The sequence below is a fragment of the Podarcis gaigeae genome (assembly GCF_964106915.1).
Source record: "Podarcis gaigeae genome assembly, chromosome: 6".
Lineage (NCBI taxonomy): Eukaryota > Metazoa > Chordata > Lepidosauria > Squamata > Lacertidae > Podarcis > Podarcis gaigeae.
The window spans coordinates 31,609,919-31,637,186 of NC_139682.1; the positions used below are offsets into that span (position 1 = coordinate 31,609,919).

General features: G+C 41.1%; 1 protein-coding gene across 2 annotated transcripts; it reads right to left on the reverse strand.

Moving 5' to 3' along the window:
- Nucleotides 1–392: 392 nt before the first annotated feature.
- LZTR1 (leucine zipper like post translational regulator 1) lies at nucleotides 393–26,006 on the reverse strand. Of its 2 annotated transcripts, XM_083746525.1 has the most exons (20): nucleotides 25,252–26,004; nucleotides 25,058–25,120; nucleotides 22,455–22,511; nucleotides 21,792–21,871; nucleotides 21,112–21,220; nucleotides 20,282–20,365; nucleotides 19,417–19,474; nucleotides 16,493–16,632; nucleotides 14,668–14,869; nucleotides 14,366–14,476; nucleotides 13,324–13,416; nucleotides 12,468–12,563; nucleotides 11,687–11,870; nucleotides 11,240–11,409; nucleotides 10,865–11,021; nucleotides 8,438–8,564; nucleotides 6,423–6,572; nucleotides 5,455–5,560; nucleotides 4,276–4,356; nucleotides 393–1,553 (listed from the first exon to the last, which is right to left on the reverse strand). In XM_083746525.1, exons 1-20 carry the CDS (start codon nucleotides 25,416–25,418, stop codon nucleotides 1,437–1,439), a joined length of 2,352 nt encoding a protein of 783 aa, XP_083602651.1. In that variant the 5' UTR covers nucleotides 25,419–26,004; the 3' UTR covers nucleotides 393–1,436. The 2 variants fall into 2 exon arrangements, with proteins under 2 accessions (XP_083602651.1, XP_083602652.1); XM_083746526.1 differs by lacking the exon at nucleotides 6,423–6,572 and having other exon boundaries at nucleotides 25,252–26,006.
- Nucleotides 26,007–27,268: the final 1,262 nt, after the last annotated feature.

The window sequence follows — 27,268 nt, forward strand, 5'->3', positions numbered from 1 at the left end:
TGCTGTGGACTTACCACGCAAGTGCCTTCTGCTATCCGGAGAGCAGAATAAACTCTTTCTTTGAACCAACTCAGTGTCATTTTGACTTACTTCCTCCTGTCCCGGAGCAACGCAGACCCAATCGGTGAACTCCAATAAGGCTACAGCACCAATCCTGGTCTGACTGCACTGGATACCAATTAGTTTCCGGGCCCAATTCAAAGTGCTGGCTTTGACCTATAAAGCCTTAAACGGCTCAGCACCACAATACCTCAAGATACCTATTTCCATATGAACCTACCCGGACCCTGAGATCCCCTTCTGAGTTCTCCAATATGGCATGCCTGTGCATGCCTCTGTTACTGAAACTTGTAACTGACATTTTGATTCAACTGCAAAACATGATCTATTAGTTAATTGAAAGGTCTGCTTTATTCAAATACATTTTTGTTTCCAAAAGCAGTACAGTGAGAGTAGAGAAGCAAGCAAAAAGAAAGCAAGCCAGCAATTCAGCTATACTCCCTTTGTGGGTGGGTGGGGGGGGGGCGATGTTGAGGTTGCTAATGAAAACACATTTTAAAAAAACTGCAGACAAACAAGGAGACAACTTTTATTTGATCAATTTCTATGTGAATGTTTTAAGGTATACTGAGAACTTAAGTGTGCAAAATATCAGGCATTAATGTTCCCCAATTAAAAGATTGCGTCAAAGGCTTTCGAGAGTACACCACATTCCAATATACATTTACATTTTTTTGCTGCTCTGCTTTTCAGAAAGTATATTCAACCTTTAAACTACAAAAAGACACAATGAAAGGTATAACATTGTTTTGAAAAGAGTCTTTGGTGACATCTGCTTAGATGCTGGGAAAGGAAAAACATCTACGACTTAACAAATATATGCTGGATGCACCTTGTCAACAGATGCTCCATGTAGTGACTTGTTACACTGATGGAGAAGCAGAACACAGTTTTGGCTGCTCTACTGCATTCATAATTACCTGAAGCCATCAGGCACTGAATCGTTTTTCCTTCAGCTTCTATATCTCAGTCCACCTGATTAAATGTGCCAGGCATCAGAAGTGTACTGATGGGAAAAGGAAGCAACTTCTGTGTTTGGATAAAACCATTTTGTCGTGGTTCAAATGTGATGCTCTCAAGGACAAAGAATCAAAGAGGCATTATCAGTAATAAAGTTAAGTAAATATTTGTATCAGGCTTGTTTCTTAGTAGTGCCAACATGCCTGAGAAGTGTCGCATCATCTTCTCTTTGCATCCCTGTGGTCAGGTTCAGGTTCAAATTTACCTTTCACACATTCAAAGGTTTTCATGCTTTGAGGACGTTCTTCACCAGATCAACGTGGAATGGTAACAAAGGTTAGACAGAGACTGGTGGTACAGGTAGGAAAAGTGCCATCTCTTGAAGAAAAAGTGCAATATGAAGAATACGGGAAATCTTAGATATCTGAGCCAAGTTCAGCACATTGCTTGTCTGATATGTGATTTGCTAATGATTCTATGATGTCAAGTAAGAGAGGCTGACCGAGGGACCGAAGGTTTGGCAATTTTGAAACCTTCAAGAGGAAAAAAGAGGGGGAGGGAATTAGTTTTCACTGTAACACAACAATGTTTGAAACACATAGAATAATAAAAATGATATTTGTTTATTTTGTAGACACCATAGCCCATGCCCATCTGATGCCCTACAAATGTTTTGGACTACAACTCTAATCAGCCCAAGCTCACACAGCTGTGCTGGAACTGATGAACGCCAAGGGCATATGGACAAGTTTTGTAATGCCTTCTTTCAGTCTCATTATATCCTGTTTGTACAGGTACATTTTTATTATTAGTTAATAGCATTTTAATATAATACAGCACTTAATTTGTTCAAAAACATACACACAAGAGCACTAAGCATTATGTACCATAATATTCACATATTCAGGGATTAGGTTTCCAAACATCTCAAAATTAAATATTGGAACCAACATAAAGGATTCTGTAGGGTTGTGTTTTTGTGCACCCTTGTATTTTGAAACTTTGTATTCTTTTCCCTACTTTAAAAAGTCCTCACATTGGTGTCATTTGCAACCAGAGTTTCAAAAGAGCACAGCACTTGCAACAGACTTGCTTTTAATTGACTCCTTTTAAATTCTGAGCAACAGCCATACTTTTCCTAGTAGACAGTACAATCTCACTTCTAAAGTAAGCAAGCAAGCAAGCAAGCAAACAAACAAACAAACAAACAAACAGCATCAAAAACATGTTGCATTTTTATTATGTGTCAATACCTAATATTCATAATAAAAGAGTGTGGGTATGTGTAAAGTAATAACACATTCTGCTTCTCAAACTGAAATCCCAAGTGTCTTTACTTGGACTTTGTTATTTAAACTCACATGCAACTACTCATTCTACTTGCTTATTTTATAGCTTTGTTTTTCATCTTTTAATTTTCTTCTGTTGTTATAATTATACTGTGTTTTCTATACATTATAATAGAAAACTTTACCCCCCAAAAAAACCCCGCCACTGAAATCACAAGAAACTCATAATACCCTCTTGACCATTAAATATTGCTAGTTTCATCCACCAATTTCTGCATCAAGGGTGGAAAAGGCTTTTCACTAAGATTACAATACATTGGCTTATTCATATATAAAAATTCTATTTCAGGAATCTATTATACCCTCAGCATATGTATTTGACTTTAAAGGTCCCCAAAAAGGGGACAGTAGCATTATCAAGGGATAAAAGAGAGTAGTGCTGTTAACATTGGTGGAAATCTGCCATTCATCAAGGAGGAAAAAAGGCACTGCATTGTCCTGGACAGTTAGGTCTCCAACACAAAGAAATAACAGAACATAAAACTCCAGGGAGGAGGGGGCACACGATTTAACACTTACTAAACTCTGAACAAGATTTTGTAATGAGGCATAAAGCTTTATTCTTAAAAAACCAACCTTTCTTTAGCTTAATAAAACTGATCAGTTTAGGAAACAGAATTCCAATATAACGAAACACTGTTTACTTGTTACGCAAGCGGGTTTAGTGAAGATGGAACCTTCCCCCCCCCCCCAAAAAAACATCTCCCTTCGTCTCTTCTAATTTTCATCTCTCTGCAACTAAGCAGAGGGTGTTTCTGGAACTCATTTTATGATATTTTTCAGAAGTCAACAGAAAGAGGTTTTATAAATATTTCAAAACACTGTAAAAATGTAAATAATTCAAAGAAAATGGCCAACCTACAAAGAGCTAGATTTCTTTAAATAATAATAATAATAATAATAATAATAATAATAATAATAATACAAGGATAGTCTGAGCCACAGTGGAAGCTTGGGTTCTTGCTGGCTTTGCAACTGAGATGACAGGTGTGGACCAACAATGTTTATCCAATAATTTTTAATTTAAAGTTAGAAGACAGGCTTTTAAATATATATATAATTGGTCTGCGGTTGGACAGGGAGTTTATTACTGACATCACAGACACTAGCCCATCAGCCCAATGCACAACAGCTTCTACTACAGCCCTGTAGATTCTCCCCCCCCCAAAAAAAAAAACACACCCTGAGAAAGGAAAGGCATGTTTGGATTAAACACTGCAAAGGTACTTCAAATCAGCTTCACTGCTGTTAAATGCTATGCATTTCTTCATCCTTATTGGGCTCTTGAAATGGGCTAGAGGTAGCAATATGGAAATTTTGAGGATTTGTTCCTTTGAGCAGGTGACCTTTCTATGACATATCGCATTTCAAGAGCAGGTTGTCATGCTGTGTGTCTGGGGGTGGGTGGCAGAGCTCCTGCTTGTGAAACACATATCTAGAGTCTCCTTAGATTCTCAGAATCTTTTCAGAGGTTTTAAAAAAAATCTTGACCAACACAAAAGTATATTGCAATTCCATGAAAATAGCATTTTGCAAAGTTGAGGAAGATCTTTTCCCTGGGATAGAAAACTAAGAGTTCTATTTACATTCATTACCAGAAAGGACATTGTATGCTATATGGCCAAATGAAACACATGGAAACAAGGTACATAGAACAGTCAGTATTTAAGAAGACCACAAATAAAAGGTAAAGAGGCACTGAAGAAATGGAAAACACAACCACAAACATGTAAAAATCATGTTAGTGACTATATATTTATCAGTGTTAAAGACAAGTTATAAAAGCATAGCACACAGTCCAAAGGGAGGAACAAGAATGAAATGGAGGACTACCTTAAGCTGTTTTCAACCATGGCAGTGAAAGGGGACAGCAGATGCCCAGAACCCAAGAAAACATCCAACCAACCTTGGTGAACTGGTGAACAATGATATGCAGGCAGTGTCTCTTCATATCCAGAGCCTGGGTCTTGTCAGCTGCCTCTAAAATCTGAAACAGAGTTTCTACATTTTTACAATGTTAAAAACAACAACAAACCAAACCACTTTAAATGTTTAATTGTTTAAGAGCAGTCTTTATAGATTAATGGTGCAATCCTATTGTAAGATCCACTGGGGTGAGCTGGATTAGGATCCAAAAGATCTCCAGCTGTGCTGAGAGGTTCCCAGTATAGACAGGCTACACTGGCTTCCCCATCTGCAGCTCAAGTACAGAGACACCAACAGAACCAGGACCCAGCTGGCTGAGCCAAGCCCAGTGACTCTTAAGCCAATGTAAGCCCTGAGAAAGGGGAGTTGCATACAGCTCAGTCAAGGAAACTGGCAACTGAGTGTAAATTAAGCCATCAAAAGGGTGGTGTAACACACTATTTTAAAAGCTTGTTTTCCCTCTGCTAGGCTTAGGCTGCCTCAGCCAGCTGTAGCCTGACTCCTGAAATGAGTTTGAATCCTAGTGTATTTGCACTGGCTTAATTTACGCCAGGCATGCTTTATTCCAGCTTCTTGTGTATAGGATCGCTCCCAGGATTTTCGTGTTTTCTTGTAATTGAGGCAGAAAACAGCATAGAACTAGATACTGATTATGCACCCTCCATTTTTAATTTTATGGCAGTCATAAAGTAATTGGGGCACTTCCATAAAACTTAACAAACAAACAAACAAACAAACAAACAAACAAACATTTAAAAAAACAACCACCACAAAACTTTATTTAAAAAGTTTTCATTTAGAAAATAAAATAGTAATTGGGGCAATTCCTATGATACTGCATCAGCTCAAGTCTGTTGTAGAAATATATTAAGGATTTAGCCACTTTGTAGGGTGCCTTTACACCATGGGGCAAGTAGGATGCAATCCTAACCTATGCACCATTTTCTACGGGAAGGAGTGCATTTAACCCTCTTTAGGCAGTGGCCGTAATGTTCATCTGGGAATGTGAATTCATCTTACAAACCTTCAAGACAAAAATTTATGGGTCTTTTATTTGACAAGTTTCCATAGAAAAAAATACGTTAGGAACTAATTGTAATTACAGTTTTTAATTGTAATTGTAATTACAGTTAGTTCCTGATTAGGTGGTAATAAGTACCTGGAGCACGTTTTCCACAGTAACATTCATTTCTAGGTTCTGCTTACAATATGCTTGGAGTCGGTTATTGTAGAATCCATAATAATAAGGGGCAGCAAAGAGGTAGCTTAAAAAAGCCAGTTAAAGAGAATTCATGTTTCAAGTTGCAAGGAACAGAGGTACCATAAACCTAAATGGAATGGCAATAAGGATGAACAGAGATTTGACCTCTGTCTGCTGCATTCTCTCTAATGTGTTATTGTTATAATTGCTGTTGGCTGCCTCCTTGAAAGTTGTCTTTGGCTCTGGGCCATGGATAGCACTGCCACATCAACCATGCTATATATGCAGCAGCTGTTTCCAGGTTTTCTGTGAACTCAAACATTCTGGAGAGACAGAATAAGCAAAAAGTGGAACAAAAAAACAGAACTGGTGTCCCTGAAGAGGATCAATTCTTATAGTAAACTGCAACTAACTGGCTTCCTAAACTGAAACTATCTGTTTGTCTGTCCAAGGATTTTGGCCAGGAACAGCACTAAGCACTATCATAAACTATACAAAAAAGTCTGGAAAAGGTGCCCTGGGGAAACTACCCTGTATTTTTACATCAGATGGGAAAACCAAAGCAAATATTCAGTGATTCTCCAGTCTTAACTGTGTTTGGAATATGCTGAGAGACAAAAGAAAAATGAACTCATCTGAGATTTTAAGTTAATGCTCACAAAAAACATACTCTATTTACTGTTCTGTTTGACTATGCAAAGCTAGCCCTTTCCCCAAAATCCTATTACACCCATTAAGATTCATTCAAAGACTTAGCCTAGATGTACAATATATTGATTGACAAAGAATTACTGTTCACCTCAGTATGGTTTTTGCATATTTATAGCTGAGAAAAATGTGTGAACTGGAAACACTAAAATGTTAAGTACATTTTTATAAAAGTATCAAGGAAATAGATCCAGCCTATATAGTCAGATAAAGGATACAGAGAATCTTCAGGAGGCATGTTCACTTCACCATAATAAATATATCTTAGCATAGACTCAAATGCTTGTTTGCTTGGAACCATCTCACCTATTGAAATATTAACTTGCCCATCTTCTGGCATAAAAGAACGAAACATAGCTTCAAAGTAACTGGAAAAAATGCAAATGTGGTGATGCAAGAAGAAACAGGGTCAGCCAAAATAATTAAGGCATTTTTCTGCTACTGTCTGCTTTTCATAAGATTGTTTCACTAATTTTTAGCCAGCAAGAAAAAAAGTGGATGGTGGGAGGCCTAAGGCATTTCTAAATGCCTCTTTTATATATTAAATTGCTTAAGTCTAGGCTTATCAAAATGCAAAATTTTAACAAGCTGTTTCAGAAACACATCCCATATCATGTCTTGAACAAACAATGATTAATGAATACCAACTAACTAGCATTTCTAAATTTATTTCTTAATAACCTATTTCCCTATACTTTCCTTCAGCAAATTTGCTTTAGGATTATACTACAAGCATCTATAAAGTAGCCTCTGCTCTATGAAAGCTTATGCCGTATTACAATTCTTCAAGAAATTCAATGCTGTCCCTTGTAGCTTGACTTCAGAAAGTGGGTTTCAAACTAATTCACTCCATAAGCAGAATGACTTCCACTTGACAATGTGACTTGAACAATGCCCTTATCCTCCCCCTGTGCCACCTACAAATCTGTTGTTCGACTCATGCAGTAAGTTATTTAGTGTTGCTTTAGATACAACCTTATGGATTTTTATCACAATGTGTTATCGTACCAGTGCCAGGATGTTTGTGTTATAACCAACGCTGTCTTGTCAATTGCCACTTTATCTGTTTTGCTTTTACATAATTCTTAATATTCTTTTTGCATTTGGTTGCCCTCTAACTTCACTCATCCCCACGTGTGCACAAGCTGACCAATTTACATCAAACACCCGATGAAGTGGACTCGGGTCCAAAAAAGCTTTTGCTATACAGTGGTACCTCCAGTTGCGAACTTAATTTGTTCCGGAGGTCCGTTCTTAACCCAAAACCATTCTTAACCTGAGCTGCGCTTTCGCTAATGGGGCTTCCCACTGCCACGCGACTTCCGCTCACATCCTGGGGCAAACTTTGCTGCCGGGAACACCTACTTCCGGGTTAGTGGAGCTCGTTACCCGGACCATTCATAAGGAGGATGGTACATAACCCGAGATTCCACTGTAATAAATATGCTAATCTTCTAAGGTGCAACAAGACAGTGTTGTTTCCCCTGCAACACACTAAGTTGGATATCCCAGAGAAAAAAGTTACTTTTGTATTTCTCATTCCCCAATATTTTCTGCAACCTCTCTTAGCAAAACATTCCATCAAAGGTTGGTAGTTTAAGTGCGGTAGTGGCACAGGTATCCAGTCAAATTTACAATCAAAGTTACCTATGCTTTCCAGACAGGTAGCCTGGTTAGTATGTTGCAGCAAAAGCAATAGTCCTGTGGCATCTTAAAGACTATGGTAAGATACTATCTTTCTTAGAGACTGTTTGACATTACTCCTGATTGTGAGAACAGGAGCAGAATTCAGTATACTCCCCCCCCCCCCAATCTCTGCATATAAGCCAACATCCAAACCGGGGCAGAGGGCACAATTATTTTAACATGGATCTCCGATGTTCCTGGATATCAAATCTGTTTTGCACAGTGTATTCAATATCCGTAACACATCAAGGGAGATCCCCATTCCAACAGCAGCGGAACTCCACTCAGGAACTCCCTCCATTCAGGAACTTGCCATAAAAAGAACAAGGAGAACAGAAAGGAAACAGAAACCTAAGAGAAATGAAAGGAGAAAGTAAAGCCCCAACAGCTGAAAGTATAACTCTGTACCACTGAATGACTGATCTAGCAATAATAATTAATAATAATGTTATTATTTGCACCTTGCCCATGTGACTGGGTTGCCCCAGCCACTCTGGGCAGCTTCTAGCATATACAAAAACATAATAAAACATCTAAGTGAACATACCTGGAGCGGGCTGCAAGAATAGCTTTATGAGCTGGCCTTGGGTGACCATCTAAGAGTAGAGTTATATCACAGAATTCTAGTCCAGCACCTTCCAGATAGGCCTTCATATCCTGAATCAATGAGGTTCCTGAACATGAACATACAGAGAATAAATGTAACACACAATAATGGATCAATGTACAGTTCAAATGAATATGAATCTTTGATCTTTTCTGTGAACCGCCCTGAGACCCCTGGGTATAGGGCAGTATATCAAATAAATAAAATAAAATAAAAAAATAATAATAATGAGTCACAGTTGTATACTGCTTTCCTTTGAAGGAGGAAGTAAGCAAAATATCACATTAAAGGAAAATTTAGTCCAAAATTATTAGTACTTATTTCATTTAACTTCCTATGAAGCATCTCAAAGTGGCTTCACAATACTGCATGTATACAAACAGCAATTATATATATATATAACAGTTTCAAAGCCAATACAGACACTGTTTGGGATAAAAATCTCCACTTAGAAAGTTTTTTGAAAGAGGAAAGTTTTTAACAGGAACTGAAAAAAAACAACAACAAACAGTGCCTCTTTGATATGAAAGGTGGGGAGGGAGTTCCAAAGGGTAGGTGCCACCAGACTAAAGGCCAGATTTCAACGTTGTGCAGAACAGACCTCCTGATAAGATGGTATTTGCAGGATGCCCTCATCTGCAGAGCACAGTGACTGATTGGGTATGTAAGGAGTCTTTTATGTATCCTGGTCCCAAGCTGTTTAGGGCTTTGTACCAGCATCCTGAACTTAGCCTGGAAACTAACTGGCCACCAGCGAAATTCTTTCAGAAGTGGTGTAATATGATGGCAGCAAGCCACCACATTTTACACAAGTTGCAGCTTCTGGGTCAACCTAAAGGGCAGCTCCATGTAGAGTGCACTGCAGCAATCCAAACTGGATTTTCCACACGTGGGTGTCAGACTACCCCATTCTAGAAATGGTTGTAAATGTATTACCAGCTGAAAGCACAAGACATCAAGGTCACCTGGGTCTCTAGTGAAAGAGATGGATGCAGGCACATCCACAGATCCGGTATCAGAAACCACCCTACCAACAGTGTTTCTGTCTTGTCAGAATTCTGACTTACTTTGTCCAGCTCACTGCCAAATCCAGGTGCCAGTCCAAGATTTGCCCAGCCTCTCCCAAATCAGATGTTAGAGAGAAAAAGAACTGGAACCATTAGCATACACATGACACCTCACTCCAGATCCCCTAATGACCACTCACAACAGCTTCATGTAGATATTAAATAGGAGAGTACACTGTGATCCCCCTTAGCACAACTGCTAGAGGTGTTGAGAGATAATCACCTCAAATCAACCAAATTGATCACCATCAGTAATGAGGGGGACTTGCATGGCTTAAAAATAGAATTTACAAACAGAAAAATGGTATCCAAGAGTTTCACTCTTTCCTATTCTATAGTTTGGTCAAATGATTCTCTTCAGCAAGCCACTGAGTTTTATTTTAAGGACGGCCCTCTACCAGCATTATGTAATAAAATGCAATGGAACTAACTATGTATGCAGAACCAGATACTGATAGGTACTCCAGTTCTCAATCTGGGTAAAAGTTACACCATCACTCAACCCAGCTACTAAGACCAGCAACAAGGTCTCTGGTCTTCATGACCCTTTAGTGGATGGTAACCTCTTGTCAGCCCATCAATAAGAGCTAGCCAACAATCAGATTTCTATTCTCTCCCCGCTAAAAACTACGAAGTGCCACTACACTATTACAGTGGTGCCTCACAAGGCGAAAAGAATCCGTTCCGCGATTCTCTTTGTCTAGCGGTTTTTTTGTCTTGCGAAGCAAGCCCATTGGCAGCTTAGCGGATTAGCGCTACAGCGGTCTAGCGGCTTCTAGCGATCAGCTGTTAAGCGGCTTATCAGCGGATCAGCTGTTAAGTGGCTTAGCGGCTTAGGAAAAGGGCGAAAAAAGTGGGGAAAAAACCGCGGGGACTCGCAATATTTTTTCGTCTTGCGAAGCAACCCCATAGGGAAATTCGTTTTGCGAAGCGCCTCCAAAACGGAAAACCCTTTCGTCTAGCGGGTTTTCCGTCTTGCGAGGTGTTCGTCTTGCGGGGCACCACTGTATTGTTGTTAGCTGCCCTGAGCCCGGCTTCGGCTGGGGAGGGTGGGATATAAATAAAATTTATTATTATTATTATTACACTATCCTCTTAAGATACATTTTATTTCAAAATACCTTTTTTACTGAATTTTGTTCTACATCCCTCTATCAACTCTTGAAAGAGTTAAAGTAGTTGTGCAAGCAGAATTAAATGACAGCAACAACTGGCGTCAGTCATGTTCAGGATCTGGGTCATTATTTACATTCATCAAGAGCCACAAACTATCTTTCATTCAGGAAGGAAGGTGCGTTACCAATATCGAGAGGCTGATCGGAATGTGTTCGAAGTGGAGGTTGCTGTTTTCTTCGTACTATCTCCACGATCAAAGCTGAGGAAAGGTGTTCAAATTCTTTCATCATTATTACTTGATTAAAGTGTGATTCTTTTACTACAAAATTCAGGCAGTGTTCCTAAAGGAAACAAATAGTTGCTTGTCATCTGAAGAACCACCACTACTTTAAGAAAAATACAAGTCTGTCATATTTCTCTTGCAATTTATCTTTGAAGAATCTACCAGCAAGTCTTTTCTCCCTCAGAATATTCTAGAATGGGATTAACCAATTAGGCTGGTTCTATTTGGACTAGGGTTTTTAAATGAAATCTTATTCATAGTCTTGCACAAACCTACCTTTAGCTGATCTAACTGAAGCTTGTTCGCATTTTCGCACACAACAAGCACATTCTGCAGATCGACTGAGGCCTCAATATACTGGACACACAGCTGTTCCAATCGTGAGAGTTTGAAGTTAAGGGCCAATTTGTACACATCCATGATTAGCAATACATCTTGAACATGCCCTGTACAACACAAATATATATATATATATATAATAATTCAATTTTCATGTACTGAAGACAGAGAGAAAAGTGTGATAGCTGGCAGGGAAAGGTTCCCTGTTCCAATATTAAGAAAATTGGGCTCTACTAGCATAGTATGAAAATGCCCTTGAAGCACAGATAAATAACAATGTGCTTATGGATTGAAACTACATAGTTATTATGTGAAGAATCTCTGAAAGAGGCTGAGACAGTAAATGTACACTTCTTCTCCTAGGAAGCCATTCTGCTACCCTACCTCTGCGTGGGTATTTGATTTTGTCGGTGTACAGGAACTGCATGAGCACCTCAAAAGGCTGAGCTTCAGCTTCCCGGATGGTCACCTCCAGCAGTGGCTGCAGGCGGCACAGCTTGACATTGTTGCCTGCTGTCTCCATCTGGGTTGTCCCTTCTCCTTCTTCATCAACATCTTGCTTAGATTTCTAACAGCACAATGGGAACAAGGAAAGACTGAACCATCTGGGCAATCTTACAGCACAACAGCACCCCAAAACCATTCATTCTTTTAACCATGTATAGACAATATCACGCAAACCAAATTTTGTTTTTAACATAACTTCAGTACTAAAAACCTAGAATGGGGTCACCAATGTTGTGCTCTCCAGATGTTGTTAGGCTAGAACTCCTATCAACCCCAGCCAGGATGGCCAACGTGCAGGGATAATGACAGTTATAGTCCAATAGCATTCAGGCTATCACGCTAGCTATCCCTGACCTAGAACATCCTATTTCTTAAACAAAACAAACAATTCTGACATAGGTGCTCATCCAGGTTAACGGAATCCAATCATAGCCTCTGTCTTTCAATTTATCAAGACAAACTTATGTAGGTACTTAGAAATAATGTGTCACCCTTTTTGATAGATATTGCTGTGCCATGTCAATGAAACTGCAAATCTGGAAGTCATGAGATTAACCACAGAATCAATTCTTCAAAATGTTTTTCAGAATGCATGCCATGACAATGACGGCTATAATAGCTAAGTGTCCCACAAGGAAACCTTCTCAGCAAATCATACCTGCTTCAATCTCTCTCTTGCCTGTGTAATTTTCTTCCTGAGCCACTTACAGCGGGCTGTGACAATGGCTGTATGTCCTCGCACTCTTTCTTCCTTCTGTCAAACAGTTGAGAGAAAAAGAATTGCACTCTTTGACAGTTATAGGATTTGACAGATAGCTGAATTTTAAATCTTTTAACTTGCTGCAGTAACAGCTGATGAGATGCAACACAGCAGAAAAACCACCCTTATTTTCATTTTAAATACATGCAATTCCCCGTTTACATGGGAGTTATGTTCCAAGGCACTGGGAAGCACATAAGCCTGCCCCTTTGCAGTGCCAAAAATGGTGCTTGCATCAGCGGTCACGCACATGCCAACTGTGCGAAATGGGGAGGTACAAAATGAGATTGCTACAGATGTGCAATAGCTAGTATAAACCTAACATTATTTCAATATTTTCCAACATTATTATTACACCATCCATGTTGATATCATGCAAACGTTAACATAGTCTTGAGGGCAATTTTAAAATCCTGAAACCAGGGGTACAAAAAGTGACAAGCAGAGATAATGGGCAATATCCAGTTAAGCATACTACAAGTATATCCACAGAAATCAATGAACGTAAGTTTAATGGGTCTATTCTGACTGGACCTCACTCAATGTACTACTCCATTTCCCTATTTCCTTAATAACAGTGGAATATGGCACTATCATACCTACCCCTATAACCTATACATAGAGAAAACTCTTCAGTGAAAAAGCACATAAAAAGCCAATTTGCAACATCTGATGTAGTATTGTATCACAACTGTATCTCTTTAGCCAGGAAGGAAACAACTTCTGCTCAACATTTCCATTAGAACACACTCACCTCTCCAAGAACGAATTCCAGGTCACTGAATTGCCTGTTTTCCCACAGTCTTCCATAGTCATCATGTAAAGTGCATTTGGGATAACAAGAAAACTGAAAATGAGAGTTGAAGTTCTGTTAAAAGTTTGAAATGGAAAAGTTCTGTCGTTGTGTTGCCATATTACAAAAGTGTAATTATTAAAGTTGCCATTGGAACCAATGTATTGTTGTAGTATATATCAGCCAGCTGTAGAATGACTTACAACATTTGAACAGGAGCAGTGCGAAAGAAGCATCCAGGCCTAATTCACAGGTGGCCACTTGAAATATAACCAAGTGGGGGCAACTCTGCATGGAAAGCTATCTGAAATGTGTGTAGTATTAGTGAATTTCAACATACATCAACACAAATATACAAAAAATAATAATCAAAAATCAGGAATATATGAATAGCTAGAACAAAAGTATTTCACATGAACAGCTTGTTGCACTGAGCCATCTCAGAATAGCTGTGTTCAAGCAGCCACCCACATCACTTCTTATATTTGCAAATCAGGTTTTTGCTAAGTAGGCAGAGGATAACACATTTCCATGACATACTTGTGATTCTGTGATGAGATGCCCCGTGCTCAGGTAGAAGGATATATGCTCTGGCAGGGAAGTTTGCATATATCAGCCAGGTGCAGCAAAAATTAATATGAAGCTCCTGTTACATTTAAGCATCTTTGTTTTCTATTCATATGGGTGCAAACTCATACTGGCAACTATTTTGGAGAGCTGCCTAAGGCTATTGTTATGGATATGAATGTTGACATAGATGTGGCACTCTCTTCCTGGTCACAGGCCCATGCTTCAAGATAAGTTATTTAAAGAACATTGTTTGAAATGTTGATGAAATCTTCGAACTTACATTGATTAAAGTTTCACGTTATAATTTAGAATGAAGCCAAATATAAAAACTTTTAAAAGAAATTGTTCTTTGCTGTTAAACCTGGTCATTGGGAACAAATAATAATTATCATAATCTTAAATGAAATGGACACCAGTGGTTTTAATGTGTTACCTGAAATCTGTACATTTCTCCACTCCTAATGTTGTTATCCACTGTTCCACCAAAGATGTACATTGCATCACAGATGACTGCTGCAGCATGAAAAAGTCTTCCAGTTGGTAGCTAGAAGGGGTGGTTGGGGGGAAGACACACAACATGAGCAGACATTGTATCTGTCAAATATATAAAACAGATTTTTCAACCCAAGGCCACATTTCCCTTATGGCAACTTTCGGGGGGGGGGGGTTTATTCAGCAACATCTGGAGGACTAAAGGTTCCCCACACCAGATTTAAATCTTAATACTTTTTTTACCTCGCTATCTGGGCTTGGCTGGATAACTTCCCATGTCTGAGAATCTACATCATAGCAGTGAAGTTCATTAGGCAATGTGTTGTCCGCAGCGCCACCAAACACATAGAGATGGCGATCAAAGGCAACCATTGTGTGACCATATCTCCGCTGTGGGGGAGGAGGAGAGCCCCGTAGTAAATGCTCAGTCGGAATTCTTGTCCAACTGAAGTAGAAAACAAAAGGTTTTAGTGGCTCAGTCCCTAAAGACACACATGAATCCATATACACAACTATGTTATCTTTCATTCTCATAGCATACCACAAGTTGTAGTATGATATCAATTCTACAGCTCTTTTCTTTATGTGTATGTTATGTGTTTTGGATCTGTTGTCTTGTCTAAGATGCAATACTCAATCAGACTGCAATCCTAATGACAATCCTGAATACAGTGGGAATATTTCTGAACAGACATACAGGTAAAGGGTAAAGGGACCCCTGACCATTAGGTCCAGTCGTGACCGACTCTGGGTTGCGGCGCTCATCTCGCTTTATTGGCCGAGGGAGCCGGTGTACAGCTTCCGGGTCATGTGGCCAGCATGACTAAGCCGCTTCTGGCGAACCAGAGCAGTGCACGGAAACACCGTTTACCTTCCCGCCAGAGCGGTACCTATTTATCTACTTGCACTTAGACGTGCTTTCAAACTGCTAGTTTGGCAGGAGCTGGGACCAAGCAACGGGAGCTCACCCCGTCACAGGGATTCGAAGCGCTGACCTTCTGATCGGCAAGTCCTAGGCTCTGTGGTTTAACCCACAGTGCCACACAACTATGTTATCTTTCATTCTCATAGCATACCACAAGCTGTAGTATGATATCAATGCTACAGCTCTTTTCTTTATGTGTATATTATGTGTTTTGGATCTGTTGTCTTGTCTAAGAGGCAATACTCACTCAGACTGCAATCCTAATGACAATTCTGAATACAGTGGGATTATTTCTGAACAGACATACGATTGTGCTATTTCTTTTAAACTTATTTTAAATGCATTGGTACAATGAATTTTGCTTGTAAGCAATAAATGTAAACATTTGCAACATATGGGAAAGAAGTACAAGCTTTTGTCTGAGTAAGTGACTTTAGTAGGTGCATATATTATATAAGTGCCCCAATATACATCAAGTGAGCAGAAGAGCAGTCTGTAATAACAATCCTTGCCCTTCATGGGCGAGGAGAGCTACACTGCTTTGGCTTTCTGGCCCCAACCTGGTGTGTCAAATGCATCAACAATGCAAGATGTCATCTCACAATATTATTACACAAAAGCAGGGGTGGCTACTCCCAAACTGGAGGCCTAATTCAGTACCCAAACAAGTGTTTATACTCTCACGGTCCCACTAACTTTGATGGGAGCAGAAAAAATATAAAAGCAGACACAGTGCTGGGGTAGGTAGAAGAGGCTTAAAACTGTTCCACCCAGTCCAAATTAGAATCAGCTGCAGCTACAGCCCCCTTTACATTTTTACTAGTATTTTCATACTTTTTCCTATTGAATTGAACCCCACCCCCCAATATTTTTTGTGGGCACATTATAAAAAACACATTAAATACTTCAACTGCTTCTATTTCACAGCACAGGAAACCCCCAGTTTGTGTGGGGGTTTCCTTTCTGGTTGTCACGTGTGATGGCAGAGCACACATAAGTCAGCCCTGCCTTTTTACACCCTGGGTCCAAAAATGGCACACACATGCACCATCACATGTGCTTTGAACATGCACAAAATGGTTGTTCCTGTATTATTTTTAATTCAGCCACAATTTGGTTTGGGTTGGGTATTTTGATACTCACATTTTTTCCTTGAATTCAAACTGAAAAAGATTATTGGTGATCTTTGCTCCACTCTGACCAGAGAAGACAAACATCTTCTCTTTGCAAACAGCTACAGGAAAATTGCAACACGAAGGAGGAATCTCACCCGTTTGCTTAATCTGAAAAGCAGCAACACAAATAGACCATATTTCATCTTGAAATTAAGTCAAAGGTAAATTTCAAGTTTGGACTGTTCACTCAAAACATGTACATATACAAAACATATACAACAACTACCGTATTTTTCGCCCTATAGGACGCACTGGCCCATAGGACGTGCCTAGTTTTTGGGGGGGGAAATCAAGGGAAAATTTTTCCCGCCCAGGTTTGCGCAGCCATCCCCAAGCTAGAAGAGGGAGACGGAGCGCTCCGTCTCCCTCTTCTGCCTTCAGGGACAGCTTCTCTAGCCTCCGTGGGGCAGCGGCTTGCCCTGCTGTCCCCCGAGCTGGTGGGGCTGGTGGGGGGGAGAAGCAAGCTTGCTTCTCCCCATCGCCAGCCTCCAGATCAGGTCGGGGAATAGCGGGGTGGCGGCGCTCTGCCTCCCCGTTATCCCCCAAGCTTGTGGGGCTGGCGGGGGGGGGGAGAAGCAAGCTTGCTTCTCTCCCCCCGCCAGCCTCCAGATCAGGTCGGGGAATAGCGGGGTGGCGGCGCTCCGCCTCCCCGCTATCCCCCGAGCTTGTGGGGCTGGTGATGGGGAGAAGTAAGCTTGCTTCTCCCCCCCCCCCGCCAGCCTCCAGATCAGGTCGGGGAATAGCGGGGTGGCGGCGCTCTGCCTCCCCGCTATCCCCCAAGCTTGTGGGGCTGGCGGGGGGGGGGAGAGAAGCAAGCTTGCTTCTCCCCATCGCCAGCCTCCAGATCAGGTCGGGGAATAGCGGGGTGGCGGCGCTCTGCCTCCCCGCTATCCCCCAAGCTTGTGGGGCTGGCGGGGGGGGGGAGAAGCAAGCTTGCTTCTCCCCCCAGCCAGCCTCCAGACCAGGTCGGGGAATAGCGGGGTGGCAGTGCTCCGCCTCCCCGCTATCCCCCGAGCTTGTGGGGCTGGCGATGTAAGCTTGCTTCTCCCCCCCCCGCCAGCCTCCAGATCAGGTCGGGGAATAGCGGGGTGGTGGCGCTCCGCCTCCCCGCTGTCCCCCGAGCTTGTGGGGCTGGTGGGGGGGAGAAGCAAGCTTGCTTCTCCCCCCCCCCGCCAGCCTCCAGATCAGGTCGGGGAATAGCAGGGTGGCGGCGCTCTGCCTCCCCGCTATCCCCCAAGCTTCTGGGGCTGGCGGGGGGGGAGAAGTAAGCTTGCTTCTCCCCCCCCCCGCCAGCCTCCAGACCAGGTCGGGGAATAGCGGGGTGGCGGCGCTGCGCCTCCCCGCTGTCCCCCGAGCTTGTGGGCTGCAGGCTGCTGCCCGCAAGCCTTGCGAGCCCACGGGACCTCCCGCCAGGCTTGCAAGGCTTGCAGATAGCTTTCTGAAGCCTGGAGAGCGAGAGGGGTCAGTGCGCACCGACCCCTCTCGCTCTCCAGGCTTCAGCGAAAGCCTGCATTCGCCCCATAGGACGCACACGCATTTCCCCTTCATTTTTGGAGGGGAAAAAGTGTGTCCTATAGGGCGAAAAATACGGTATATTCTTAGCAAACCATGCAAATGTTAACATGCCCCAAATGTATTAAAAACACAAACCTTACTAATATCTTGCAATACAATCCTATACATATCCACTAAGAAATATGAGCCACTGAGGTCAACGAGGTTTACTCTCATGTAAGCAGGCATAGGACTGCAGGCTTGTTTACTTAAGGTACAATCTACCAGGAAATTCATAGGTGGAATCGAAGGAACTGCACACACCTAGTTATGAACATTGGTTCTCTACTATCAGTGTCACATGATGAACTAAGTTTGAAACTTTGGAGACTTCAATAATAAGATATTGCCAATAACAGTTTTTGCACTGAATGTTGGCGATAAATTATATTGTAACAATGACGCATATGGATCAAGAATATTCTTGGCAAATTCAACTATTCATTGTTTACTACTACACCAAAACATATAAAATTCAGTCATTATTTAACTTAAACTACTGAGTTAAGTAGTAAAGACATCAACTGAGAAGGATAGCAGCACAGGTGTTCAGCTGTACGAAAATGTAAGAGTTTAGGTCATGCAAATATGCAGGAGTAGATTTCAGAATCCTGAAAAAGTTTTAAGCTTTGAAAACATTCAACTTTAGTAAGTTCATAGCCCTTGTTATTATGAAGAAATGTTTAAAGTATGTAAGCAATATCTATTGGTGGCTCAAGTTATTTGGGTCCATCTGAATGCATCTCCCCTTTTATTAAAATTAAAAAGTATGCTATTCCATATTTTCTCCAACCTGGGAATGATCCAAACAGCCTTCTGTATCCATGGTTCTCTAGCAAGAACCCTTGCTCAGCACTAAAAGACACCTTCCTCTCCACATGAAGGAGGCAGGGGAAGAGAAAGGCTTCTCATGCTGTGCTGCTAAGCTCTTGATACAACAAGCTCCCTCTTCCCCAATTCTCTGGCAAGTGCAAAGAACTTGGAAGAAGAGAATGGATGGCCATCTCTCATAGATGCTTTAGCTGAGATTTCTGCGTTGCAGGGAGTTGGACTAGATGAACCTTGGGGTCCTTCCAAATTTAAAATTCTATGAGAAGGCTCTGTGATAACCCAAATCACAATTTGTGGGCCCTTGGATTCAATAAAGAATGTGTGGCAAATGCTCCATTATAAATGTATATCAAAGCCATCAGAGTGTTCTGGAGAAATGGTTAACCTTCACTGTTACCGAGGAATTAAATTTTGACAAGACTAAGCTTTTCTAGATCAGATAAGTGACACAAACCATATCAAGCATTAAAATGAATAGTTACTTTTTAAAATATCCATTCTTCTTACCTCTTCCCAACAAGTTAAATCCCTGTCTTGTAAACTAATGGTCCACATGTCATTGAGTCTGCATCAAGAGGAAAGATCAATTTTAAATTACTCTTTAAAAGCTGATCACAACCAGACTGGAGTATATTTTACTCCTTTCACATATATAATAAGATTCCTTCCAATTTGGAGACTGAATAAAGACATTACAGATACATGCATGCAACAAACCTCTCTCACCTTTCCCCCCACAAAAAGCAGCTGTGGGGAGAGAGGAATATGAAATAGAGAGACAGTATGGGAATTAGCCACTTCCTTTGTGCTGCTCCCCACACTCCTGACGTCAGCAAGCCTTTTATTAGGGACTGAGCCTTCAGTGTTGCAAGACATGTCCTGTGGAACTCATACTCTCGCCTCATTTTATGAGTTACACTGCCTTTTTGTATGTTATGAAAATGTGGTTTCTAATGTTTAAATAAATAAAAGTGCTTAGCAAGGCATTTGGCTCAAAGTATATTATTTCTAGTTTGTTCTTGTCTGCACAAAAGGCTCTAAAGGATGGGAATTATCAATTACCAACAATGAACATATTTCAAAACTACTTTAAACATGTTATTTGATCTTCCTTCACATCAGTTTCAATTGCTCAATAAGCTGCACACATGCCAGATCAGGTCTTATTAACTACAAGTTTCTATATTTCATCATGGTCCGACTCTAAACTTAAAATACTAATTAAGAAAACAGTAGGCTCTAGCACAGATGTCCTAAGAGAGAAAAGTTTCTGTTACAACTCAGAAAGACAAAAAACCCTGTTTCATATTTAGCAATACTGAAGCTGGATTATTGTGTGTGAACCAGAAGAGACCAGAAAAATGCTACCTACCGCGCATTCCCATCATATCCTGCAAAGATCCACAATTTGTCACTATAGACTGTTGCACCATGGGCTGACCGGGCAACAGGTAATCTGAAATAAGAACAGAACTATCAATCATTTTACATGACAACGCGAACACACATTTATAATAAAGGCAATACGTGGTATTCAACTAAGTTTTTCTCTGAACATACCCAATGAAATAAATGAACACATCTGAGTTAGATCCATTATTTTCAATTAGTCCACTGAGTAAACGTCCAATGAATATCTTGCCACCCCCCAATATTTGTCTTGATGCCTAAAGAAGTGGTTAGTAGTATCTCAAGTTTAAGAACTGTATCTAGAGAAATGCCAGAAGAAAGGAAAAGGTAACTTCCGTGTCCCCTTACTCACAACATGGCAGTCCCCACATAAGGTTCTCAAGGGCAGTGCCAAAGTGCTGTCTGCCGGCACCGGGTGCAGGAGCGTATGCTTGCCGCCCCCCCCCCCCCCCCGCCAGCAGGGATGGAGAGCACCAACACAGCCCTCACTGCTGCTAGATCAGAGCAGGGGCACAGAGGGTGAAGAGCACTCTCTGCACTCACCCTATCAGCTGACGGGCGGGCATAGGGGCATTGGCCCCCCTGGGGCCCCCACACTATGCTACTGCTTGAGGGTCAGGAACCCTGCTGAATGGGTTAGGCTGTGGTGCATAGCACTGGGGGTGGGGTCCTAAAAACTTTTTTTAAAAGGACAATAAATTGCAAGTATCTTTACAGGCTTTACAATCATATTCACTATAGTATAATAACAATCTCCTTTTAAAAGGTTTACACTGATGCACAGGCTTTTACCTTCCTTCAATCTTCCACTCAGTCCACTGACCAGTTGCAAGCTTGTATTCAAAAAGGTCATTTTTATTCTTCAAATTGGAATTGGAATAAATGTCTCCAGTATAGCCACCTAGATGATGATAATGTGATTGCAGTAAAAGGGATATTAGGCACAATTTCAGATTGAAAATATTATTTAATAAAATTATGGAGCTGAACAAGGCAAACCAACTGGGGTGCAGACTGCTATATAGCTATCAGTAGAGAACACAGCCCAAAATTCAACTTTGATGCTTTTTTAAAACACACACACACACACACACACACACACACACACACAGAGAGTTTTGATCTACTGCATCTATATGCTTTCATAACCATCTATAATTTCCATTGCTCAATACAGCATTATTCATATATTTTAGTATCCTGAACACTGTACATAAATTATCAAGAATTAAGCTGTTCATTTGGATATCCATATTCATGCTACCTGTTTGAATTAAGTTGTGTGCCCTCTCTACAAAACTGGCAAATTGGCAATTATCTACTATATGATAACACAAACACTTTTATGATTCCACTTGTCAGTTCTTGCACTAGTATTTGCTAGACAGCACTTTCACAAATCCAGCAAGACCTCAAACGTATATTTATTCAGACTTGCTCACAGATAATGATGTAGCTTACTAATAACTTACCAAATACAAACATACTGCTTCCATAGACTACTGCTGAATGGTGATATCTGGGAGCTGGAGGGGTCCCTGTAGTAAAAGCCCTGCGCAATGTAACACAAAGCAGTACAAATGCAAGAGTACTCATTAATGTGACAATATTTTATTTGTAAGGATATTTAATTATTCATAGTTTGGTGTGGATTTTAACTGCATTTTCTATTGCACTATTGACTCTAATCTGATTAAATAATTTGTTCATTTCACACTGTTACAGATGCATGCAATTTGTGGTATTTTGAGAATTTTCTTAGAACATTTTAGAGCCTTTGAACTGCAGAAAACAGCAGCCACGAGATATATTTTGTTTTACTATAAGAAAGCATTATTGTAAATATAGATTTTTAGCAAACTTCCAAGTTTAGGATTGTATCCTAATTTTATAAACAAAGGGTTGAGGCCTTATTACAAGTTTCAAAATTGCCCTTCTTTCCCCATCTATAACACTTCAACATAATTTGATTACAAACCCAAAGTAGATAGTTATCAAGTATACATTAGCCATTAAAAAAATGCCGCATGCCAATAATATCTAATTTTGTCAGCCATTTAGAAGGTCTAAGTGGTTAGGCTTTAAAATAGATGCCAACATAATATATGAAATATTCACTAGAAATATAGCTGTACCTGCACCAAGAACAGTCCTTCACGTCAAATCTCAATAGGTCATTCAACATGGTTTTCCTTCAGAATAAGGGAAATAATATATACAGTTATCTTAAGATATAACATGAAATATACAGGCATAATGCCAACCTCCACATTATTTAGTTTTTAGTCTCCAACCATTCCAAGACAGTACAAAAGAGATGCTTTGTACCCAAAATAAATGAGAGCAAACACAGTAATTCACACTGGCCTGGTTCACTCACAACACAAAGCCTTGGTTTGTTTAACCAGAGTATAGTTTGTTTGAATATTTGAACCAGCCTATGGGCCTACCAGGATTTGTTTTCTGGTAACAAGCCAAAATATTGAACCATTGTTTGTTGGTGGGTTACAAATCTTGGCTTTTTTAAACTATGGCCTATCATTATGTCTGAATACAACCATATTGATGAACATTGGTTTGTTTGGCTACTCTGGCCCAGACTTTGCCAAGCTACAGGGGCATAAGACAAGAGCAGACAAAACACAAACCAAGATTTGGTGAAACAAGCCATAGTGTGTTTTCTCATCTGTGAGATGGTTTGCTGAACCATTGTTAACCCAAAAAATGGCTAAGCAATATATGTGAATGTTGCTATTTACAGCACTTGTTTATATTACAATTAACCTTACCAGCTATTACACTGATTTGCTAAAATATTACACATTTGTTATTTGCTGAAACTGTCCTGGCTATGCCTATCATAATTTGGATTTAATTACTGTTAACTAATTTGCCACACACATATAATGTGCATTTGTCTCTATTAGTAAATTGCTTTGAGAAATTATACAGATCTGCCATCCCTCAACATGGACTAAGTCAAGATTACAATTTTCTCCCACAATAATTCTACCACTCGCTTTGAATCCCATAATCAAGATCCAATTTTATAATCAAAATGTTCTTAAACATAAATTTCTTCCAGCGTATCCACTTCTAATATCTTACTGAGCTTCAGCAGTTACGGGAGAGATATGACAACACCAGGACAGAGGGTTATTTTGTTTGCAAATGATTTTTCCTAGCTATCTTTGAAGCCTTTGCCTTCTCTTTATTACGGTGGCAATAATGACAGCTTATCATACGAGACACTGAAGGAAAATTCATTATTTTAGTAATTTGCAGGCATCATCCCCAACCCTCGAGCATTTTATAGTTGAGGTGCCACCACAGAGTGGGCCCTTTCCCAGCTTCCTGCATAGTAGACTTCTATTGTCCCCCACCAATGATCTTACCACATCAGCAAGTCAATATGTAAGGCGATGCTCCAAATACTTAAATCCCAAGTTGTACAGGACTTGACAAGTCATCACAGTACTAATACTCTGAATGTGGCTCAGTAGCAAATTGGCAGTCAACGCAGGATCAGAGGAATATAATCCTGGTACCCATAATAACACTACCCATAATAACATTGTTATTATTCCCATATTGCCTGGATTTGCTCTGAAACAGAGATTTTAGATACCAAACATAAGAAACCAAAAGATAATAAGTAGGCTTTTGGTTTTTTGCTTCCTTAGTGGAGTTTGTGTCAGAACTTCTTTATATTCAGCAGAAAGCAAAACTAGAGGTTGATCTCTGTTAACTGTAATTTGTGAAAACAGTTTCTAAAATCACACATAAGTTGAGCTTTTGACAAGGACTATTTATTTATTTATTGAATTTATATACCGCCCTATAACTGTAGGTCTCAGGGCGGTTCACAGAACAAAATCAATATATAAAACCACAAAATATATAATCAAAATAAAAACAACAATCCAGTAACGCCCCCACCCAAGAACCTCTAGACACTTATAATATGATTTGGCATACTTATATGACACATACAGAGGAACCATCATTTTCAGGGCAACCCCTGTCACAAGCCTAGCAAAGCTGGAAGGATGCTTGATGATCTGATAAAGTGGATAAGTCTTTATTTGTTATTTTAACTCACATGCAACTGCTACATGCCTATTTTATAGCTTTGTTTTTCGTATTTTAATTTTTGTCTGTTGTTATAACTGTTCTCTTAGTTTTATATACATTATAAAATGAAATAATAATGTAAAAATATATACTGTATATATTTTCCCCTACCCTCACCCCCAAATCACAACAGCAAGCAACAGCAAATTCAGCTCCTCTGGGCTGCTCTTTGTTTTCCCCTATTTCCTGTTTTAGATACCAAACATCAGAAACCAAAGTAGTATTTTTATTTGCATGCGAAGCTTTTGATTTCCACGCAAATCTCTCCGGCAAAAAAACCCCTTCCCCATCAATCACCGCACACTTTCCAGTTGGGTTTAGGGTTGCCACTCACTTTTTTTCTTCTCCCTAGCGGGGCTCCTGCGAATATAAGCGTGTGACAAGCAACAATTCCACAGGGGAGCCTTTCTGGTAGGGAGACAGTGATAGGGAAAGGCTGGGGAGTTTGTGAAAACTCCCCCCCCCCATCGCCCTGCTAAAAGGCACAGAGGGAAGGGAGAGAGAAAGCGACGGCGGCATCAGCCTCGCCTACGCGAAGGCGACCTGGGGATTATGAACTGCCGCCTGCAACGGGGTATCCGCGATTCCCGGCAGGAGGACTCACCCATTATCCCCGCCGAAAACGTAGATGGCGTCTCGATAGGCGACCACGGTGTGTTTGCTGCGGCTGAGAGGACGAAGAAGAAAAAACGGCCTTATTTATCCCTCCAATAACTCGTCAGTCGCCGCCGCCCCCTCAGGGCTCCCCCTCAGCGACAACCCCCCTCCCCTCACACCGCCGCCCAGCAGCCTCCTCACCGAGCCCCGACGAACTCGTCGCAGGGCGGGAGGCGGCGCCACCGGTGCACGGCCTCGAAGGGCCCGAAGTTCAGAGTCAGGTATTCGACGCTGTCCGAGCAGCTATGGTCGAAATCCACGCTGGGCGCCACTTTGGAGCGCCCGCCCGAGCCGGCCGCATCCGCCATGGCCCGGGCAAGAGAGGAGGAGGAGGGCCAACGATGGCCGGTAGAGGCCAGGGCGGAGCAGAAACTACACTTCCCGGCATTCCCGTATCGCCTCAGGGGAACTGACGCTACCCAGGAGCGCTTTTAGTCGTCGTCGTGCCCACGTGAGACTACAATCCCCAGCATGCCAAGCGCGTTCTGAGGCCGGCATTCGGAGGGCCGGGCCGTAAACTAGAAGGCAGAATGAAGCAGCCGCGCAGAAACGTCGCCTGGAAATGGCCTTTTTTGCCTCTGTCGGTTTCAGAGATGCCCCATAGAACAGAGGCAACGAAGAAGACCCCGAGCTTTAATAAAAATCTTAGGAAGCGCCACATTGAAGGTCCTACCGCGCCAGACGTGCAGCACTTTCTTGCCAGCGCGCCAGACAAGACCTGGATGTTTGCTTCAGAAATGGTCATAAAGATAAATAAGAGCACTGTGGTGGAGAGTTAATGCAAGAAACGTAGCTCTTGGTTTAACTCTGGCATTCAGCCACAAACATTTAAAAGGGCGTTAGCCAAATTCATGGAGAATAGGGCTTTCCATGCCTACTAGTATCGGAGGCAGTTTAGGAATCGTAAGCTGGGAGAGAAGTAATTCGGGCTCTTCGAACGTTCTTAAGAAGCATTTAACCATCTTTAGCAAACAGAAAACTCTGCTCTGTAAGCCCCGAGAAAGACAGCCTGCTTTCCACACTGGTGCTAAAACCCTTAAGAAGCAAATCCAGAAAAACCAGTCTTAACTTGAACTTTCTCACTAAGATTCAGGTGCTGGTCTGACGCAGTCGAAATAAATTAAGAAATTGTCCAGTAGCACCTTAGAGACCAACTAAGTTTGTTCTGAGTATAAGCTTTGGTGTGCATGCACACTTTTGCATGCACACGAAAACTTATACTTTCCAGGTGCTACTGGACGGTTTATTTATTTATTTCTCACTACGACTCCGGATAGCATTAAACTAGTGTTTATCAAGCTTCCCTATGTCCAATAAGGCAAAAGAATCACACGAAACAGGTATCAAGTTCTTGTGAATAGAGGAGATAAGATTAAGTGCCGTTGGAGGCTGTGTGCCTCCTGCAGCCCTGTTTTGTTAGAATGAACAGAATCAGTTGTACCTAATCAAGTTGTACCTAATCATGCACCTAATCAAGTTGTATTATTTGTGGAACTGTTATCAAGAGCATTAGCTAACACTAGGCAAAATCTTGATGATGCAGCACACTCAGGATTGGAATTTTGAGTCTTGGAAAGATCAAGATTGGCAAGCATTTTCCCTGCATTAGAATAGTAGAACAATAGTTGACGCAGACTGGTTTTTAAAAGGGCAGGCAGATGCCCTGGAAAAAGCTTGCAAACCAGGCATGATAGCTAGAAATGCAGTGCTTGCCAAATATTGTGGGTGTATGGCAACAAATAGATGTAATTTTTAGGCACCGGTGCCACAGCTTCTAATATCAGGGAGCTAGTAGCCGGTAAACCAGGGCTGAGGAACTAATGGCTTTCCAGCAGTGGATCACTGGCCATGGTGGTTGAGCTTGATGGGAGATACATCTGGAGGGCAAGATACCGCATCCTTGTATTTAACAATTTTATGGCAATTAAATTCTCTATTGGATAAATACATCCTTCCAGTTATCTTTTCCTGAGAGCCCTTATGTAGCCTGGATTGTATTATGCTTCTCCCTGCCAGGGCTAAAGAATATCAGGAACTAAGGCTGCAGTCCTATGTACTTAGCTGGGAGTAATACGCATTCAATGCAGGACTTCTGAGTAAACATGAATAGAATTCCACTCTAAATTGCTTGTTATGATTCTTTACCTGCTAGATTGAT